The sequence below is a fragment of the Lutra lutra genome, chromosome 2, assembly GCF_902655055.1.
Source record: "Lutra lutra chromosome 2, mLutLut1.2, whole genome shotgun sequence".
Taxonomy (NCBI): Eukaryota; Metazoa; Chordata; class Mammalia; order Carnivora; family Mustelidae; genus Lutra; species Lutra lutra.
Genome location: NC_062279.1, coordinates 22304382 through 22327314, shown reverse-complemented (window position 1 = coordinate 22327314; position 22933 = coordinate 22304382). Strand labels below are relative to the sequence as shown.

At 38.0% G+C, this 22933-nt stretch overlaps 1 protein-coding gene across 3 annotated transcripts in view; it reads right to left on the bottom strand.

Moving 5' to 3' along the window:
- The window catches only part of TUSC3 (tumor suppressor candidate 3), a 251700-nt gene extending 234548 nt beyond the window's left edge, over positions 1 to 17152 (bottom strand). For 2 of the 3 annotated variants that reach the window (XM_047715981.1, XM_047716000.1), the window contains exon 1: positions 16800 to 17152. In XM_047715981.1, coding sequence (XP_047571937.1) covers positions 16800 to 16937 — 138 coding nt within the window. In that variant the 5' untranslated portion in view covers positions 16938 to 17152. The remainder of the gene's footprint in view (positions 1 to 16799) is intronic. The other variant, XM_047715990.1, reaches the window with a different exon arrangement.
- Between the last annotated feature and the right edge of the window lie 5781 nt (positions 17153 to 22933).

The window sequence follows — 22933 nt, the reverse complement described above, 5'->3', positions numbered from 1 at the left end:
TCTTTCCCTTTTCTCTGACAAATAAGGAAAGTTTAGTGAACTACAAGAACAGACAAATAACTAAACAAATTAGGGAAACAATGCACAAACTAAACAAGAAGTTTGACAAACAGAGTAACAATTAAAAAAAATCCTAGAGCTCAAAAACACAAAACTGAACAATTTAACAGACAGCTTCAAAAGCAGACTCGACCATACAGAAAAACAAATAAGAAGGAAGATAGGATAATTGAAATTATCCACTCAAAGGAGCAAAAAGAGCAGTGAAGAAAGACTGCAGGAATTATGAGACACAATGGGAAGAATAATATGCACTATGAAAACTCCATAAGGATAAGAGAAAGAGAAAAAGACATAAAGTGCATTTACAACAATAGTGGAAGTGGGGGAGCACCTGGGTGGCTCAGTTAAGCATCTGACTTCAGATCAAATCATGATCTCAGGGTTCTGGGGCCGAGCCCTACATCAGACTCCATGCTCAGTGGGGAGTCTGCTTGTCCCTCTCCCTCCACTTCTGCCTCTCTCCCAGCTCGTGCTCTGTCAATCAAATAAATAAATAAAATCTTAAAAAAAAAAAAAAAAAAAAAAAAACACAGTGGCTAAAAATTTCCCAAACGCGGGAAGAGAAGTAGACATCTAGATATAAGAGTCTGAAAGGATCCCAAATAGGTTTAGATGCACATAGAGCTAAACCTAGACATGTTTTAATTAAATGGTCAAAAGTCAAAGACAATTTTAAAAGCAGCAAAAGAGGTTATATATATGAGAACCCCCATACGACTACAGGTGGATTTCTAACACAAACTTTTCAAACCAGAAGAGAATGGGATGACAAATTCAAAGTTTTGAAGGAATTAAAAAAAAAAAAAAAAAACCTAACTCACCCCAAAATATATTACCTTGCAAAGCTATCCTTCTAAAATGAAGAGATAAAGACTTTCCCAAAAACCAAAAGCTTAAGAAATTCATTACCACTAAAAGTGTCTTACAAGAAATGTTAAAGGAATACTTTGAGTAGAAATTAAAAGATGCTAATCAACATCATAAAAATATGAGAAGGCATGGTGACGGTAAACACATAGTCAAAGTTGGGATTCTATAATAGGGTAATTCATAATTCATTTACGACTCTAGTTTGAATTTTTTTTTAAAGATTTTATTTATTTATTTGACAGAGAGAGAGATCACAAGTAGGCAGAGAGGCAGGCAGAGAGAGAGGGGAAGCAGGCTCCCGGCTGAGCAGAGAGCCCTATGTGGGGCTCGATCCCAGAACTCTGAGATCATCACTGGAGCCGAAGGCAGAGGCTCTAATCCACTGAGCCACCCAGACGCCCCTGAATTTTTTTTTAAAGGAGTAAAAACAACCATAATTAGGATAATCTGTTATCAGTTACACAGTATAAAAAAGTCTGTAAATTGTAAAATCAGTAACCTAAATGTGAGAGGGAGAAGTGAAAGTGTAAAGCTTAAGAATTTTATTGAAACTGGGTTGTTTCTAGTTTAAAATAGTCTGCCAAAATTTTAAGATATTCTATGTACGTGTCAAAGTAACCACAAGGGAAAAATCTATAGTAATTACACAAAAGAACATGATAAATAACTCAGAGCATACCAATACCACAAAACAATAAACACAGAAAAAGACACCATGGTAATAAACAAGGAAGAATGGATCTACAAAACCAGAAAACTATTAACAAATGGCAATAATAAGCCCTTACTTATCAATAATTACTTTAAATGAAAGCAAGCTAAATTTTCCACTCAAAAGACAGAGGATAGCTAATAGATAAAAAAACAAGGTACAATAATATGTTGCCTATAAGAGACTCATTTAAAGACACACAGAGACTAAGAGTAAAGGAATGAAAAAAAGATATATAAGCAAATGGGGGGAAAAAAGCAGGGTTAGCTATACTTGTTTTAGAAAGTGGACTTTAACAACAGTATACAATGATAAAGAAGATTGCTATATGATGCTAAAGTGTTCAATAAACCAAAAACATGTAACACTTACAAATATTTATATGCCCAATATGCCCAATAAGAGAGCACCTAGTTAAAGAAAAAACTGACAGGGATAAAAGAAAAAAATAAACACAAATACAATAATAATCAGGGACTTTAATATCCCATAGTCAACAACGGATACATCATCCACCCAGAGAGTCAGTAAGGAAACAGTGGATTTGGAAAACACTGTACACCAAATGAAGCTAACTAACAACCATATACAGAACATTCTATCTGATAACAGCAGGCTACACATTCTTCTCAAGGATACATGGAACATTTACTAGGATATATCATATATTAGGCCATTAAAAAAAAAAAAAGTCTTAGCAAATTCAAGAAGACTGAAATCGTATTAAGTATCTTCTCTGGCCATGATGGTATGAAACTGGAAATCAATAACAAGAGGAAAACTGAAAATTTTACAATTATATGGAAATTAAACAACATTCTACTGAACAACCAATGTTTCAAAAAATAAATCAAAGGTAAAATAACAAAGTATCTTCAAACAAATGTAAATGAAACACAACCTACCTAAATCTACGGGATGCAGCAAAAGCAGTTCTAAAAGGGATATTCACAGCAATAACCACTATATTAAGAAGTAAGAAAGATACCAAATAAACAAGGTAATTCTACACCTTAAAGTACCAGGAAAAGAACAACAAACAGTGTGAAGTTAGCAGAAGGAATGAATAGTAAAGATGAGAGCAGAAATAAATGAAATCAAGAACAGGAAAATAGTAGAAAATATTAACCAAACTAAGAGTTGGTTCTTTGAAAAAGTAAAATTGACAAAATTTTAGGTATAATAACCAATGAAAAAATAAGGACCCTAATCAAGAAAATTATAAATAAAAAAGGAAATAATATCATGTATACCACATAAATACAAAGAATCAGAAGAGGCTTAATTATTAAGAACAACTACATGCCACTAAACTGGACAAACTAGAAGAAATGGAAAAATTCTTAGAAACACACAAACCACAAAGACTGGATCAGGAAAAAATAGTCTCAATAAACCAATTACTAGTAAGGAGATTTAATCAAAAATCTCCAACAAAGAAAAGACCAGGACCAGATGGTTTCACTCATGAATTTTACCCAACTTTTAAAGAAGAATCAATACATGCTTCTCAAAGTCTTCCAAAAAATCAAAGACAGAATGCTCTGAACTCCATTTTACAAGACCAGCAGTAGCCTAATACTAAAACCAGAAAAGAACTGTACCAAAAAAAGTGACAGACCAACATCCCTAATAAATGCCCATGCAAAAATTCTCAATAAAATGCCAGCAAACTGAATTCACCAGCACATTCAAAGGATCATTCATCATGATCAAGAGAAATACATATCCTGGATGCAAGTATGTTTTAACATACCTAAATAAATCACCTTGATTCATCACATTAATAGAATGAAAGAAAAATACCATGATTATGTCAAGACATAGAAAAGGCATCTGAAAAAATTCAACATCCATTCATTAAAAAAAAAAAACCTCTTAAATTAGATATAGAAAAAATACACTTCAACAAAATAAAAGGCCTTAAATAATAAGCCCAAAGCTATTATCATATTGAATGATGAAAGGTTAAAAGCTTTCCCTCTAACATTAGGAACAAAAAAAATTGCCCACTCTCATCATTGTCATTCAACACGATCTTGAAAGTTCCTTGCCAAAAAAATCAAGCAAGAAAAAGAAAGAAAAGGCATAAAAATTTGAAAGGAAAAAGTAAAACTATCTCCATTTGCAGGTGACATAATTTTATACATAGAAAGTTCTAAAGAGGCCATCAAAAAACTGTTGGATCTAATCAATGAATTCGGTAAAGTTGCATGCAGGATACAAAATTAACATGCAAATCAGAGCATTTCTACATATTAACAATGAATTATCTAAAAAATAAAGAAAATAATACCAAAGTAACTTCAATAAAATACTAGGAATAAACTTAACCAAGGAGTTGAAAGATCTATACTCTGAAAACTACAAGACTGATTTCATTTGGGGCACCTGGTGGCTCAGTTGGTTAAGCATCTGCCTTCTGTTCAAATCATGATCCTGTGGTCCTGGGACTGAGCCCACATCAGGCTCCCTGCTCAGCAGGGAGTCTCCTTCTCCCTCTTCCTCTGCCCCTCCCCCTCATTTGTGTGCACTCTCTCTCTCACTCTTCTCTCTCAAATAAATAAAACTAAAAAAAAAAAAAAGACTGATTTCACTTAAATAATCTCTACACCCAAGACAGGGCTCAAACTCATGACCGAGAGATCAAGAGTTATACACTCTACCAACTGAGCCAGCCACATGCCCCCATGAAAACTACAAGACTGAAAGAAATTGAGGAAGACAAATAAATGGAAAGGTATCCCATATTCATGGATTGGAAAAATATTGTTAAATGTTCATACTATCAAAAGCTATGCATAAATTCAATGCAATCCCTATCAAGAGTCTAATGGCATTTTCATAGAAGTAGACTAAACTATCTTAAAATGTATATGAAACCACAAAAAAACCCCAAATAGCCAAAGCAACCCTGAGAAAGAAAAAGGAGACAGAACATTTCCTAATTCCCAGCTATACTATAATGTTAAATACCAAATCAGTATGGTACTGACATAAAAAAAGAAAAATAGATCATTTTAACAGACTCAAGAGCTCATAAATAAACCCAACCATATGCAGTCAACTAATATTTGACAAGAGAGCCAAGAACACTCAGTGTAGAAAACACAATCACTTCAATAAATGGTGCTGGGAAAATTGGATATTCACATATAAAACAATGAAACTAGACTCCCATCTTATACCACACAAAAATTGAATTGAAATGGATTAACACTTAAACATAGGACCTAAAAGCATGAAATCCCTAGAAAAAAACAGGAACAAAAGTCTTTTGACATGGGTCTTAGCAATGATGGCTATGACATGTAAGGTACAAGCAACAAAACAAAAAATAAGTGAGCCTACATCAAACTAAAAAGCATCTATAGCAAAAGAAACCACCCACAAAGTAAAAAGATGATCTACAGAAAAAATATTCATGCCATATATCTGATAAGGGGTTAATCTCCAAATTATATCAAGAACTCACACAACTCAAAAGCCAAAACAAAACAAAATCTAATTTAAAAAATGAGCAAAAAATCTGAATAGACATTTCTTTCCCCAAGAAGGTATACAAAAGGCCAAGAGCTACGTGAAAATTGGCCAACATCATGAGTCATTAGAGAAATACAAATCAAAACCACAATGAGATACCACCTCATGCCTGCTGGAATGGACATCATCAAAAAACAAACAAACAAAAACAAGTAATGCCTGTTAGAAAGCCTATCGTCAAAAAGACATGAAACAACAAATACTGGTGAGTATATTTAGAAAACGGAACCTGAGTATGCTGCTGATGGGACTGTAAACTGGCGTAGCCACTGTGGAAAACAGAATGGAGGATCCTTAAAAACATAAAAATAGAACTATCATATGACCCAGAAATTCCACTTCTGCGAATGTATCCAGAGAAAACAAAAACACTAACTCAAAAAGATATTTGCACCCCCATGTTCATAACATTATTTATAATACTAAAACATGGAAACAACCTAAATGTCCATCAGGAAATGACCAGATAAAGAAGCTGTGGCATATATATACAATGGAATATTACTCAGCCATAAAAAAAATGAGGAACTACCACCATTTGCAAAAACATGACGGCATATGCTAAGTGAAATAAGTCAGAGAAAGAGAAACACTATATGACTTCACTTGTATGTGTAATCTAAATAATAATAATAATAATAATAATAGAAAAAGGAATCACATTCAATGACATGTGATTACCAGAAGCAGCGTTGGGGTGGGATAATTGGAAGAAGATGGTCAAAAGGCACAAATTCCCATATGTAAGTATTAGAAGTGTAATATACAATGTGAGGACTATAGTTAACAGTGCTATATGATGTACAGGAAAACTGTTAACAGAGTAAATCCTAAGAATTCTCTTCAAAAGGAGATTTTTCTTTCCTTTTTAATGTATCTATATGAGAAGGAGGATGTTAGCTAAAACTAATGTGGTAATCATTTCATAATATGCGCAAATCAAACAATAATAGTATATACCTTAAACTTATATAATGATGTATGCCAATTATTTCTTCATGCAACTAGAAAAAATAAAAAGACAAGTGATAAACACTGGTGATGATGTGGAGGAAAGGGAACCTTCACACACTAGTGGTAGGATTGTAAACTGGTATTGTTACTCTGGAAAACAGAATGGGTGGGGGGAAGTAAACAGAATAGAGGAGCCTCAAAAAATTAAAAATAGAACTACCATGTGATTCAACAATTCCACATCTGGAATACATCCAATCAAAATGAAAACACTAACTCAAAAAGATATCCACACCCCCATGTTCATAACGCCATTATTTACAAGAGCCAAGACATGAAAACAATCTTGAGTGTCCACTGACAGATGAATATGAAGAAACTGTATGTGTATACACACAATGCATATACACCGCACACACACACACACACAATGGAAATATTCCATTCAGCCATAGTAAAACTAAGAACTCCTGCCATTTGCAACAATGTGGATTGACACTGAGGGCATGATGGTAGGTGAAATAAGTCAGACAGTGAAAGACAAATACTGTATTATACGCATAATCTAAGAAAAAAATTTCATAGAAACAGAGTAAAGTGATAGTCACAGGAGGTGGTAGGCAGGGGAATGGGAAGATACTGGTCAAAGGCAACAAACTTCCAGTTAATAGGTAAGTTCTAGTAATCTAATGCTCAAGTATTTTGATTATACTTACCAGTAGTGTAGTATTTACTTGAAAGTTGTTATGAGAGTAAATCTTAAATGTCTCAGCACAAAAAGGGAATGGTAACTATGTGAGGTTATGGGGGTGTTAGCTAAGGCCATGGGGATGATCATTTTCCAATATATAAGTGTATCAAGTCAGCATGTTATGCACTTTACATATTCAAAATATTATGTCAATTATATATCCATAAAGCTGGGGATGCGGAGGGTGAGGTAGTAGCCAACAATGTCAAAAGCTGTATAAAAGTCAAGTAGTAAAAGTCCGCATTATGGCTAGCAATGAAGCAAGCAACGATACTCTCAAGAGCCCTACCTTGTCAAATAGGAAAACAAAATATTTATAAAAAGTTATGCATATCAAATGGATTAGTTTTTAATGTGTCTCTTGTAATGTCAAATCAATGTGTGCTATTCATGTAAAAAAAAAAAAAAAAAAAACGAGAATACACCCTACAAATTCATTCACCAATATCACCACCGAAGCTAACATGAAGCATTTACTATGTTCCATGCACTTTGCTGCTAAATCCTTTATGGGATTATCTCATGGCAGGCTCACAGCTCTACAGTAGGGACTAACATACTATCTTCATTTTACAGATAAGGGAAAGAGGCTTAGAGAGATTAAGTAACTTGACCAAAATAATTTCACTAAGCATTTACCAACTGCAAGGTACTATGCTTGAATATGCAGGTATAGAAATGAAAGGGGGAAAAGCCGTTCTCTTCAAAGGGCTTGTAGAACCATAGGAATGACAGACGACAGACAACAATTCACATAAGTGTTATAAAGAAATAAGTACCAAGATCCATTTGTGTGAGCACAGAGGAGGAGTCCATCATCCAAAACGGGTGGGACCAAAAAGAGGTCCCAACTTTTCTTTTGCTTAATCTTAAGTGATTTAAGCTGCACTGAAGGGAAGCATGTAAGAGCAGACAGAAAGCAAAAAGTCAAGTCAGACACAGGCTCACTCGGGAAAAGTACTAACAGCACACAAAGAACCTTGGATTGTATCCTGTGGCACTTAAAAAACAGTACTCCTCAAAAACAGCATTGGTCAGAGAAGCTGCAGAATATCTTTAGCTGGGGTAAGGGAATGAGTGTTCAAAAAGTCACAAGTAAGTAAAAGTAAGAGACCAAGTGAAATGTGCCCAGATTTCTGGCTTTGGCAAACAGATTTGTGAACATGTTTTACTTAGTATTAGGGATTATAGGAGGCACTGGTTTGGGGTTCTGTGCTGTTTTAGAGCCCTGACTCTCATGACTAAGGTTTACCATAGCCTAACTTCCTTTACTTAAACAGGTTCATAAAGAAACAGATGGTTTAATTTTATAAATTAGTTCTCAAGGGAATCACATCTAAGCAGTATTAATGGGTTTTACATCTGCCAAACTTTTAATCATTTTAGGTTTTAAAAAACAAATTTCCATGAAGAGGAAATTACAAAGTTAAAACATCAGCTATGAAAAGACAGAGGAAAACAGTATAATGAAAGTAGTGAAGGGGCTGATGGGAGGGAGAAGAATCTGAGAGCATAACTGAGCATGGGAATATGGAAATAGAAACTCTGGTGTCAGGAAACCTAACATCCAGTCCCAACTTTATTATTTAGCCTGAAACCTGACCCTCCTGCTCTAACATTCCATAATGAAGTTTTTTGTTTTTTGTTTTTTTAATCTATGGTTACAACTCTCTTTATGATTTGTAATATGCTCCAACATCAAAGCATGTGACTCATGTACCTGTCAAGAGGAACCTAAATTAGAGTACCGTTACAGTAGTATTACACCTTGATTCAGCCACTCTTTCTCCCCATAAAGTCTCTAAGAGAAAAAAGTACAGGAAACAATAGTAAGACACAGCCCACCACTTCACTTTCCTGAACATTTTTAAGAAAAATCCTTTAGGAGTGCCTGGGTGGCTCCGTGGGTTAAAGCCTCTGCCTTAGGCTCAGGTCATGATCTCAGGGTCCTGGGATCAAGCCTGCATCCCGATCTCTGCTCAGCAGGGAGCCTGCCTCCCCCTCTCTCTCTGCCTGCCTCTCTGCCTACTTGTGATTTCTATCTGTCAAATAAATAAATAAATTCTTTTAAAAAAAGGGGGGGGGAGAAAAATCCTTTCTTCACTTTGAAAACTCCAATGCTAAAAGACAAACAGAAACGAAAAAGGAACAATCATCATTGCACAATACCCTCATCTTTGGAGGGGGGAGGGTCCCAACTTTTCTTTTGCTTAATCTTAAACTCAAATGTAAACCAAAATAACAATATTCAAATATGATCATTTTCAAAATAAAATGTCTTCCTCTATTTTATTTGGTAGTCTTTAAAATGAAACTAGGTACCACTCTATTATACACACAAAAGCAAAAGAAGTTATTTTTTAAAAGGATTCACACAGAAAACAGCACACATCAAATATATCTGAAGCACAAGTTATTTATTTTTTTTAAAGATTTTATTTATTTGACAGAGATCACAAGTAGGCAGAGAGGCAGGCAGAGAGAGAGGAAGAAGCAGGCTCCCTGCTGGGCTCGATCCCAGGACCCTGAGATCATGACCTGAGCTGAAGGCAGAGGCTTCAACCTACTGAGCCACCCAGGCGCCCCAGCACAACTTATTCTTTCTTTTTTTCTTGGGCTAAGAGCTTTCAAGGCATATAATAAATTTATTTCCAATTTCTTTCCTACAATTTTTTGGACATATCATACTTAGAGAACTTCAATTCATACAATAAAAACAAAGTTCTATTAATAAAAGGAAGACATGGAAAAAAGCACTTTCAAAAACACCAAAACATACACAGACTTCTAATAATGATCATTAATATTCAAAGATAAAGGAGAGCTATATGTATGTAAATAATCCTTCAATATTTAATATCTAATTCACAAAGAAGGTCATATAGCTAGGTCATTGTTAAGCTACTAAACACAGTATAAAAAAAAGAAGAAAGTAAATTTATAAGTTGGGTAAATAACAATCACGGGTAAAACTCTTAATCCCAGATTAATCCCAGTTAATCCCAGATAATTTTTCTCAGCAGAATGCTTTCAGATACAAAAAAATCTGTAAATTCAATTCAGAATGTCTTAAAGAATATGAAGCTTATTAGCACCTAACAAGGAGTCCAGAGTTATAGCAATTACACGACTAGTTAGGTCATGTCAAATACCCATATTTTTTCCATTTTTCTACTCTGCCATCATGAACTTACTGGTTTTGCCCTCAGGCTTGTACTTTAATGTTTACAAGATGGGTTCAATAACTCAAACATCACATTCTCATATTAATATAACAAAGACAAGAAGAGAGAATTTCCCTTCCTTGTGTCCTTTACGAAAGAGGAGGCAACTTGTCACAAGTCCCCATATAACTGTATATGGGCTCACTCCTACCTACACCAGTAATTTCTAAGGTACTGGATAATGATAATCTTTGACTTAAAAGTTTTGGGCTTGGGATAGTCCCAGTTTCTCTAAATCAAAACAAGTTACTGTTGTTAGCTAAATAAAGGTAAGGCAAGCAAAGCTGTCTGCCAAACCAGCAAGCGAAGATACTGTAAAGACCATTTCTAACCTAAGTGCCTAGCATTCTATCTCCTATCTGTTATATTACTTTTTTCGTTCTCTAATATAATTTAGACTGATTTCCAACTTCTTAGTTTGTTAAATTCAGTGAGTTATCTATCCTAAGGTATCTCAATTTAATATTTAATATGAATAGTAAACAGATTCCACAATTTATAATGAATTCTGTATCCCAAGTTTTACCACAATATTTATATAAACTAAGTTTCCAATGGTTTCGTTTTCCAAGCACAGAACCTATACTCAACCTATACTCAAGTGCTCCTTTTCATTAAAGGTAGTTAAGTTCTCATGGTAACATGCAATGGAAAGAAATTTCTATTTCACCTCCGAATGTCAAACTCAATAGTTATCTTTACATGATCAACCAAAACTTTGGTAACAATAAACATATCAGTAAAGACTTCCTTTTACTTTTTTTCAGCTCATAAATATGCCTTCAGAGTTCTACTCTTCTTTGTTAAGACTTTTACCATAGATTTTGAAGGACTCCATAAGCTCATTGTTGATCTTTTTTCTTCTGGCATTAAACAGAATTTTTGAAATTTTAATATTCAAACTAAATATTTATGTGTTTTTCATAGCTATTAAGGGAAAAACCCTATTTTGGCAAGATGTTCTCCTTAAATCTGTGTACAGCTCCTCGAGAGAGTAGAGAGCCAGCCTTTCTGTATACAATGTGCAAAATACAGGGTGAGAGTGACAAAGACGTATTACACTGCCAAGTGATTACTTAAAAAATGAGATTTGAGGATGTTAAAATTTATTCCCCATAAAACAACACTGTTAACAGCAAAGCAAAAACAAGTGAACAGAGAGAAGGCTTAGGAATTCCCCTTTAGGGGTGCCTGGGTGTTTGCCTTGGGCTCAGGTCATGATCCCAATGTCCTGGCATTGAGCCCTGCATCACATCATAGGCTCCCTGCTCAGTGGGGAGCCTGCTTCTCCCTCTCCCTCTGGCTCCCCCTGCTTGTACTCTCTGCCAAATAAATCCTTTAAAAAATTAATAAAAAAAAGGAGTTCCCCTTCAGATATGCTCAATTTGAGAAGACGCAGAAATTTTGCCCAATAGATAAAATAAAAAGTAGATACTTACATAAATACTGTTTGGTCCCCTCATTGCAAGCCGAGCGCATACACACATGCACACACATACGCGCGTGCACACACACTCTCAGTGTTATGTTAACATACACATTTGTTCATGATCTACCTGTTCGCTAGCCCGGGAACAACAGCCATTCCTACACTTGGCCAAAGGTAAATTTTCTATCTTGGTGGACTTAACGTGATGCTCCAGGAGGGAGTCTTATGGAAAGAAGCAATCATAAGATAAATAAACCATGGAGACCACCAAAGTAACCAATGTCAGTCACTGGCATACGGGTCACAGTCATCCAAACTCACTAAATACGGAGAAAATAACAAAAGTAAATGTGTTAAAAGATTAACAACTGATAAATCTGTGGCTCAGGTTACACATTTCTCCCCTTTCCCTTTCTATCTTCCATGTAGAACAGATCATATATGGGACTGAATATGCTGGTGGTGTATGTATAGAGAGGAAAATATCCCAAAATTCTCTTTTGACAAAGTTACTATCTCTTTATCTCTTACTTAAGGAAACAAGTCATAGATTTCTACATAACATGCAAGCAAAGTACTAACTGCCTTTGTTCTGAACACCTTTTCAAGGATGTATATAGCACACAAGCCTTGGAAGACAGTGTCCTGTCTAAAACAAAGAGGTTTTTTTACTTTCCACTTTAATAAAGATAATGTCACCTTCGGGTCAAAGGTCAAACAAACCATTATAAAAAACTTTGAGCTCCTTAAACTCAAGATCCTTCTGCTGCTGCAAAATTTCCTACACCTGTAGGGGTCATTTAGCCTGCGTCATCAGCACAAATGCTGATACTCGGGCAAATCTAGGGCTGTGAGTGATAACCTGTCCACCTGTGACCCAGGAATTCCATGCCTTCTGCCATCATCTGTGAAAGTGCAGCAGGCTAAGCCTTCACAGTACTTGACAAGTGGTTTTGGCCATTCTGAGTAAGACCTGTCACTTCCAACTACTCAGCAAGGAGTTAATACATACAAAATTTAGCCTAGATGAAACTACCTGCATCGGCATAATCTGTGGTCTGTGTATACACATCTATGCAAAATTACTATGCATTTCTTAAAGTTGTGCTCATATATTTACAAACTTACTTCTTTTTCAACTTAAGTTCTTCGCTTAAAGATATAATCTATTGCTCACTTCCATCCTCTCCCTTTTCTTCACTGCCTAAGACAGTAAAGTCTCTATTTTACAGCTATGCCACTAAAAAATAACTGGATATATTCACCTCAGTGTAAAATGTACTTAGAAATATTAATCACATACAGAAGTTCTGTCAGAAGCAATTAAGATATTTCATTTAGACAATCATATTACTTTGCAAAAATATTTATGAGCTGCTCAATTTTTCATAATGCATACTCATTGTTACCTACATGTCATAGTCAATTAGCTAATGTAAAGGATAAATTATTTTCATAGCTTCTTTTGATATTAAAGTCAATAAATCCACTGAAAATAATTACAGAATTTAAGCTCCTTTTATATTATCAGGTATTATTACAGATTCTAAATGAAGCTGATTAACTGGTTAAGTGTTAACAATGTAAAAAATAGAGACGCCATTAAAATAAAAAGAAAATGATGCACTACATATGCAAATGATATACTACCAAGAAACTACAGACTCCCACAAATTCTTATCACTTCACATGAGGATTCAAAAATTAGTTTGGGGCGCCTGGGTGGCTCAGTGGGTTAAGCCGCTGCCTTCGGCTCAGGTCATGATCCCAGGTCCTGGGTTCAAGCCCCACATCGGGCTCTCTGCTCAGCAGGGAGCCTGCTTCCTCCTCTCTCTCTGCCTGCCACTCTGCCTACTTGTGATTTCTCTCTGTCAAATAAATAAATAAAATCTTAAAAGAAAAAATTAGTTTAATGACTCTATTCAATGTAATCAAGGAAAGTGATTATAAAAATCTCCAATCTTCTTTGCCTATTCACTCATCTATTGCTCTTCACTATATTCTTAGAGAAATAAAATTATTTTTAATGAAATGTCTTCATTAAGAAACAGATACAAAAACATATATGTGGACATACAAACACTCACAAATACCACCAATTCTTCCATGTTGCAAAATCTCCTGGGAAGTTCTCAAATATCGTAAGAGTTTGGAACTCTGTGTTTCATAATAAAAACAGGCAATTTATTCTAGTAACTATATATTTTATAATAATGATAAAATCGTTTCTTTAGCAAAAATATTTGAAAAATATTTTATATTTTAGGATTTCGTCATCATGTCTAACCATTTAAATGAAGACCACAGGGCGCCTGGGTGGCTCAGTGGGTTAAGCCGCTGCCTTCGGCTCAGGTCATGATCTCAGGGTCCTGGAATCGAGTCCCGCATCAGGCTCTCTGCTCAGCAGGGAGCCTGCTTCCTCCTCTCTCTCTGCCTGCCTCTCCATCTACTTGTGATCTCTCTCTGTCAAATAAATAAATAAAATCTTTTAAAAAAATAAATAAATAAATAAATGAAGACCACATAATAATAGCTACGAGTATTGATCATCTGCTATGTTAAAGGCACTACACTGAGTAGTTTATATACAGTCGTATTCAAATACCAGTGACAACCCTGAGATGTAGGTATATCTGTTTTAAAACAAAAGTTAAAATTCAGGGAAGTTAAATGGTTTGCCTGATGTCATAAAATCAGATAATCACTGAGTTATAACTAGACAATCTGCCTCACTTGAAAACCTATAGTGGTAGCTATTATTCATAACTATTACTTCCCTAAAAACAACTACATCCATTCTTGGCTCCAGGTTCAACTTTAAACAAACTGAGGGTTTTGGGGGGGGGGGAGGGGTGAGCCTGGTGGTGGGTATTATGGAGGGCAAGTATTGCATGGAGCACTGGATGTGGTGCATAAACAATGAATTTTGGAACACTGAAAAATAATTTAATTTAATTTTAAAAATAATTTAAAAATTTAAAAATGAATGTCAATTTGGCCTCCCCAGTATAAAGGGATACGCTACTCATGCCAAGTCAACTCTTCTAGCACTTAAGTTTGTAATATTTATTGTAATAAATTAAGTTCCAACTGCTACACTTGGTGGTTCAATGGTGTCAAATTTTGTACCAGGCATCAGGTTCTAAATTCAGCAGGGAATGAAGTGACATGTTCAAAGCAACCCTGGAATACCCTTAGAAAAGCACCACAATGATGACCAGCCACTTTCCAATATTTCTAATAAAGAAAGTGTTTCTTCTAGCATTGAAAGACACTACAACCTTCCAAGTTATTAAGGACTAAGATTGAAATCAGGGGCTCTGAACTTCACAAATAAATTTGTATAACTTAGTGAGTTTTTTCTCATATACTACATTCCAGATATGTGTACTCTTGAAGTATTAAATTTCATTTGTTACTTTGTCCTTCTTTTCCCTAAATATGTGTATTCTGCAAAACCACCACATACTAGTATTAGACTCTCCTGTTTAAGATAAATAAAAACAATTCCGGAAGACATCCTTTCCTAATCCTTAACAATTTCTTCCTAATTTTTCATTTAAAACCTGTTTTATGAAAAATATATTAATGGAACAGATGTTAATTTATTGTTATTATACTAAATTAACAAGCGTTTTCACCTGTTAAAGTAGCATACAACGATACCAAGATGCTTTGAAAATGTATCCTTTTCAGATTTTCTGACTTTTCTTCCAACTGAAAGTTACTATGATCAGAGTTATCTTTTTCTCCCCCCCCCTTTTTTTTTAAGATTTATTTATTTTTAGAGAGAGACTGCAAAAGCAAGATGGAAGGTTGGGGAAGGAGTAAAGGGAGACACGGAGAGAAATCTCAAGCAGCCACCTTGCTGACCACTGCACAGACGGAGATCATCTCAAGACCCTGATTAAGACCTAAACCTAAATCAAGAGGAGGATGCTCAAAGGACTAAGCCACCCAAGTGCCCCCACAGTGATCTTTCTAAGAAGTAAAACATCAAAATTCCTATGGAATTCCTCATCATTTTCAACTGCCCTCTGCTGTGGTAATCCTCAAAAAAAAAAAAAAAAAACTTTTTAATCTCCCTTCCTCAAGAAAAACCACCACACCTAAAGGTCTTGGGATGTGGTATATAAATACCAAATGCTAAAGAAATATATCTTTAAATTATTTTTTAAGTACAGTTTTAATTTTAAGAGTTCTTCTCTAAACCTCGCACCAGAACTCCATGAAGAATTTTGTAAGGCCTGCTTTCATGTTAAAAGTAAAAAGCTAACGGGAAGAAGTTAGTACTGAGTTCAGATTTGTTTCAGGCCAAGAGTAAAGACAATTATTTACACATGAAGCTGTTTTTTGTTTTTTTTTTTTTTTCACTCTCTACCCAGCTATCAAGAAACTCCTAGAAACATTTTAAACCCGAATTAGATTTTGAGTCACGTGTGTGCAATATTTCACCAGGAAAACCTTGAATAAGCGAATACTCTTACTAAAACAATGTACTTTCAGAAACACTGCTCGCATTTCCAAGTAATTTTTTTTTCTGAGCCTGCTCGATTGAGTATCCAAGGCAAAGATGGATACCTGAAATTCACAAATTACTATTTTAAATATAGGGACTTCAACCCTCTTACCAAAGTTATTCGAGGACTAAGACTGAAATCAGGTGATCTTCACAAATTTACCGAACTTAAAATTATGAGTTTGTTCTCACCATTATATTAGTTCAACATAAGGAAAAATAAACCTACAGCTTTAATAGTATGTAATTATGGATACAAACTTAATATACATTTCCAAAATGCTCCGCTACCCCTTGAAACGAACAACGAAGGCAGCTGGGTACTGAACGTAAAAACCAAGTATTTCTCTCTCGTGGGTTTGCAAATACTCCTAAGAGGTATTTTCACATCCAACACACCCCCTTTAGTGACTCAAGGGCAGGAAGTTCGGCCTCCGAGGGTCAAAAGCGACGCGAGTCTGAATGCTGTGCGGTGCTCAGGCGCAGGGTCAAAGATGATGCTTTAGTGTTTTTGAGAAAACACCAGGCTAACCCCACAAGCGCGACTGCGTGGCACGAAGGCCTCGCAACCGCTGGGCTCTAGCCCGCAGGCCGCCGTCGCCCACGCCCAGACGCCCGGCTGCCTAGCAACGCGGCGAGGCTGCCAGGCAACGCCGCCGCCCCGGCCCGCCCGGCCGCCCCAGCGAGCCCCAGTCAGCCCCGGCCCACCCGGAAGGCCAGAGGATTCACCATACCTCTTTTTTCTTCTGTCCTCCCCCGAGCTGGATGCAGAGAAGTAGCAGGAGGAGGAGAAAGGGAAAGCTCCCGGTGGGCAGGTATCGCAGCCGCCGCCCCGCCTGCCTCCGGCGTGAAGGAGCGCCCCTGGCACCCATCGCCGCAGGGCAGTGTCTCCTCCACGCTCGGTAACCGTGCGCGCCCAGCTCCTACCGCCGTCCTACCCCTGCCAGGCCAACCGCCGGGAGCCCCTGCCTGTGCCCTCGCGGATGCCTGCGGCTTCGCCAGGGAAGCGAACGCCGCCGAGGACGCGGAGGAGGAAACTGACGGAGCATCCGGTTCACCGGGAGAAGGGACCTGGAAAGGCCCGGGATGGGGCAGGAAGTGGGCGTGGCGAGGGAAGCAGGGGCCTCGTGCGCTCCCCGCGGCGCCCACCGCCAGAGTTCTCCCGGAGAGCCACGCGGCCCAGGGCCACGGTTCTCCAGCTGGCTGGCTCAACGCTGTCCTGTTACTGAATCCAGTGCGAGGTTCCAGGAATATGTGAGGGGCCTCTTCAGTCCAGCAGAAGTAAACTCCTGTTTACCTGGAGGCACAGACAGACCTGCCTTCTAGGATGATGGAGGAGGGATTTAAGGAATTAATAAGCGCTTGGCCGCCGTGGCCAAGGGGCAGGGTTAAAGGGTCAAAAGGGCTCCCTTTCCGTTGGGACCTTTTTAGAGACACATTTGTGGCTCCCATACTGAGCCCTCTCATGCCTCTAACATAATCCACATAATATAATCCCGCAGATGCATACTAGCCACAGGCAACTTCACAGCTGTTCCTTGCAGTCCCAATTGAGGGGCCTGAGGAGCCAAACTTCACACCATTCCATTCATTCATTCAGTTTCCGTGGAGTGCCAAAGTGTAGAGGGCTGTACTAGACACTTGGGAATGCAAAAATGAAAAGGACTTAACCCTGCTTCTGAAATATTTTAAGAACGATAGGGCAGACTGTTTACTGGATATCTGGTATGGGTCAAGTACTGTCCTTAAAGGATTTCTTTTCCTTCCGTGCAGGTTCTTGGTCAGGCAGCTTGGAAGAATGAAGACGTAGATCAGAGAAGAATGGAGAAGAAAGCAAAGTTTATTGAGGGACAGTACAAAGCTCCGGAAGAGGGAAGGCGATCCAAGAGGGCTGTCATCTTGGCTTTTAGATCTGAGGGTATTCGTGGGCTTGTTGGAGGGCTATTTTAATCTGATTAACCCTCCATCATCCAGTCAGGTTTTTGCCATCTACCCATCACGTGGGAGAGGGTAGAGGGCTCCTTCCTGGTGTGGAGGCCGAGAAAATTAAGGCCATCCCACCTCAAGTTTAGCTGATGTGGGAAACAGAGGCAGAAGAAAATCATTAAAATTCCTTACCTACTGACAAACCCTTGAAACAGACAGAGTGGCTCTCCCCTGGGGACTCAACTGCCCTCACCTTGAGGTTTTGCTAAGGACAATCCTAGCCTGACCGACCCCCTACCCCAACAGGTCCGATCAGAATCCTGTTAAGTCTACTTTAACAATTCCTTTAGGAAATTTTATCTCTAAACCTTTAAGATAGTGTCGAGAATCATTCCCAAGCATATGGCCCACTGATACATCTAAAGGGTCTCACGAGAAGATTTTTATTATTGGTAATAAATAACCTTTCTCCCAACAATAGTTAGCCCCTCAAGGTCCTGGAGACCTTGCTTCCAAAAGTCCTTGGAGACTTACATCATCCATAATCCCCTTTGTCCTCACCCACCGACGAGTCCACCCTTACTCTGCCTTTAAAAACTCTGACTGTAATCTGGTTCGGGGTCCAAGTCCCTACTCCGCTGTGTCGGGTATACTTGGGCCCAAGCTTAAGCTTGTCAAATAAACCCTTGTGTGATTGCATCGATGCTTGGCTCCTTGGTGGTCTCTCGGATGTGAAACCTCGGGCATAACACTGGGTGATGTAAAATCCTTTTAAGGGTGGTTTCCCCTTGGGGGGAGGGGAGCTCAGGGATTGTCCCCACCTGCCTTTCTTCCAACTATCCTCCATTACTGTTCTAGTGTAGCTTTTATTCTACCTCAAGATTTCTTCTCTTAACTTTTATCATGAACATGTCCGATAGTCTAATGAAACCTACCGGCCCAGTCTTAAAACAGTATTTCTAACTGCAAAAATTAAATTCATAAGATTACAAAGGAATCATTTATAATTAAATACCATTATCAACACTAAAACAATTCACCTCCTTTCACCTCCTTTCAAACATTTCTATCTGGGGAAAGCTGGAAAGCAAGGGTACATGTTGGAACCAATGTACAAACATTCAGAGTTCACAGTGTGATTATGATTGACCAAGAAGCACAGAATTGTAGGATATGTGGCCAACTAAGTAGCCTCAGGGCTGTAAATAAATTTTGCAATCACATGAAATCCAGCAGACCTAACAGCAATTCTAATAAATATGGTAATATGATGATAAACAGTATTTCAGAATATCTACTACTGTCCTGCCATGCGAAATTATTTTTAGTTTCTACAGGAAACAAAGCCATACATACTGCTAATACTACCATGCTTTGCCTTCCACTTTATAATTGAAGAAAACAAGATTTTCATTAGAGGTTAACAGAAATACGGTTTATTTTTTTTTTCAATTAAAGTTTCACAGATGCCCCCAAATTTCATGAACTCCAGATTAAGAACTCCTGCTCCACAATAATCTTATCAGATAACTCCTATTATAACAATTTTCACCTGAAGAAACAGGCCAGGAGAGCTCAGTCATACAACTAGAAAAACGTGTTACCAGGAATTTGAACTTTGGCAGTCAAGCTCGATAGCTGCTTATATGCTACACTATGCCAGCTTTTTTAAAGGAATTTACCAAGAAATTCTATCTCCCAGGCTTTTGATTTCCCACTATTATGTGAGCATTTTTGCCCATAGTAATTTCTTGCAAAAGAATAGCCCGTTGCTTTTTCCTTGAGACTTGTGAAAGTGGCCTCCACTTTTATTTATCTGTAAATTTATGGTTTCTATCAAGATACACTCAACATAATCAAAATCTACCGTCTGTTACTTCATCTCCCAAATTTATCTTAATTTCTTTTATTGTAATTAGTGGTGGTACCACTGTAACCAAACCAATGTGAGTTCACTCCTTGCTGAGTCACAGATAGAAACTGTATCAGTTGAGTTGTTGCACAAAGGGAACTTTATTTGCGGTAAATAAGGAGATCATAGGAAATAACTTCCAAAACCATGACTCTGAGCAAGGGTGAATAGGTTCCTTTTATTTAGGTTTAGGAGGAATATTTTATTTTTATTATTTTTTTTTTTTTAGATTTTATTTGTTTATTGGACAGAGAGAGATCACAAGTAGGCAGAGAGGCAGGCAGAGAGAGAGAGGAGGAAGCAGGCTCCCCACCAAGGAAAGAGCCCGATGTGGGGCTCGATCCCAGGACCTGGGATCATGACCTGAGCCGAAGGCAGAGGCTTTAACCCTCTGAGCCACCCAGGCGCCCTAGGAGGAATATTTTAAAAGGGGATCTTTGTCATTGTATAGAGGTGGGAATAAGGTCACGCATGTCCCTTAAGGAAACACGCCTATATATGTATCGTATGTTATGCAAATGAAGTTTGTTCTCCCCTTTGGGCAAAAGTTGAGTATTAGAATGAGGCAAGGGTAATCACTGGTTATTCTAAAGGTCACTCCATGATCTGCCTGTGCAGGTTCATGACAGGGAGTTACGTTCAAACTGGTCTGAGTAGTCTGGGCAAGCTGGAGGTCCTGAGTTAAGAGATAAGGCAGGAGGAAGAGCTTAAGGAAAAATGTAGAACAGAGGGAGGTGAGTTCAGGCAGTAAAGCCCAGATCTTGGGATCGGGTAGGTGACACCACCATCCTCCCAATTACCAATTTTCAGAACCTCCAAGCTGCCCATTCTCTCCAACCATACTGCCATTGTATTCGGTTTCCAACTTACTCTGCCTCCACAGTGTCTTAAGAATTTGTTTTCTTCTTTTCATTTTGTAACTCTAGCATTCATTAGAAAGACATCAGACGTCATTATTCATCCAATCTCCCCTTGCTTCTAATCTTACCATCCTCCTCTACCAGCCTAAACCAAGACTTTTTAATCCTGTCTTCTTGCTTTCTATTGGGAAATTAGCCAGAGTGAGCCTTTTAATACATAAATCAGTGCAAAGTATTTTCTCTGTCCTCAGCATAAAAAGTAGTTCTTTCCATGCCCTCAGGACCCTACATTATGTGGTGCCTGGTCACCTTTCCAACCTTATTGCCTACTTCTGTTTTCACACTCTGCTCCAGCTGGGCTCTTTACCTTCCCTTATGTATGTTAAGCACACTCCGTCTCTGTCCTTCGCACTGTTGTCCCTTCACCCTTCTCACAGAGGTAGATGTTCCCATGACAAACTTTATCACTTTATTCACGAGGAGGCTCAGAGCTCCTAAAATGTCATCTTGAGATAGGGAAACTGAGGGGATCCCATTAAAAAACAAAACAAAACAAAAAACTGGGTTTTAACTCCTTTTCCTCCTCCTAGTCTTTGTTAGGAGCTGCACCGCTCCCAACACACACACACACACACACACACACACACACACACACACACACACCCTCCCCCCCCCCCTTAATGTATATCCTCCTTGTAAAGGACAAGGAGTTCATGATTTCTTTGGAGTCTCCTAGCACAATAGATAACACCTCAGGAATGACTGGGTAGGAATGACCAGGCAAGGCCATCATGTGTATATTCTAGACCACTGGCACTAGACATCTCAACACCAAGACCTCCTGGCTCCAGGGAATCAGTGACTTATGATAGACATCTGGACCCTGTCCTTGTTTAGACTACTTCTAGATGCCTGAGAGAACATGTGCACCAGACCACAATCATCAGTAAAAACCCTAGACCCAAACAAAGGAGAGACTCTCTCTCCTTTGCTTTCGAAGTCTCCTGGACACTGTCTGTACTTGCACTCTCTACATGTCTTCACTAAACTCTGCTACACTTCCCACTGGCTCACATTTGATCCCTATCCTGCTATGCTTAGCCAGGACCCTCTTGGCTGGTCCTGCTGGACCCTCTTTGTCCTTGGGACCTAGGCTGCCTGTATCAATCTTGTCTCTGTCTCTCAGACAACCCTTTCTAAAAACTAAACATCTTAACCTACACACACACACACACACACACACATACACACCCTTAAATATTTTTATAGCACTCATCATTACCTGAAATTATGCTTTTGATTCATTTATTTAGGATTAGGATGTAGGCTCGGTTACACAGGGCTTTCTTTCATCTACACTGTCTAGAATAATCCCCGTTTTACAATTTTTATACTATCTATCATTAACTGATAGTATGTATTCATGTATTCACTTATCTGTCTTTCCCCGCAATTGAATGTAAATGCCATGAAGGCAGAGACTTTGTCTTCTTTGAGTCCACACTACACAGAATAGTGCATTTGTTGAATGAATGAATGAATGAATGAATCCAGCCATTCTCTGTTTATTCCCTAAAGTACAACACTACGCATGTCACTGTCTTTAGTCCACAGGCTTTCAGTAGCTCATCCTATGTTCCGAAGGAGGTCCAAATTCTGAATAGTGGCTTGGAGCCAAGTTAAAGTCTTGACCCTTGATTTAACATAGCAGCCTTCAAACGACTTTATACCAAGGACTACATAGACATATGGTTTTAAAAGAATTCACTTCCCAAATCTCAACAATCCCGTGTTCTTTCCTAAAACTGATGGACTTTGAAGAAGTGCCTGAGGTGCAGGTTAACTCCTACTGTTTCTTCTTGCCCAACTTTGCTAGGAAAAATTGCCTTTTATCTTAGCTAAAGAAGGAGATTTCTCCCTCTATCCCCATTTTTTGCTTTCAACAGTATTGAAAGAAGACATGCTCCAGTTGTCAGCTATAGATTTAAAAATTGTTTCGGGAATAGAACACTATGTAATTTTTGGCCCAGTACTCAAAAGGAGTTCATACAATTGACTGATACTGTGGTAACAGACCCCTATTCCTGTCGCCTTATTGTGATAATAGTTCTTTAATACTTACCATAAACATAAATTTAAAATAAGAATAAAATGATGCTGGGCACGTGGG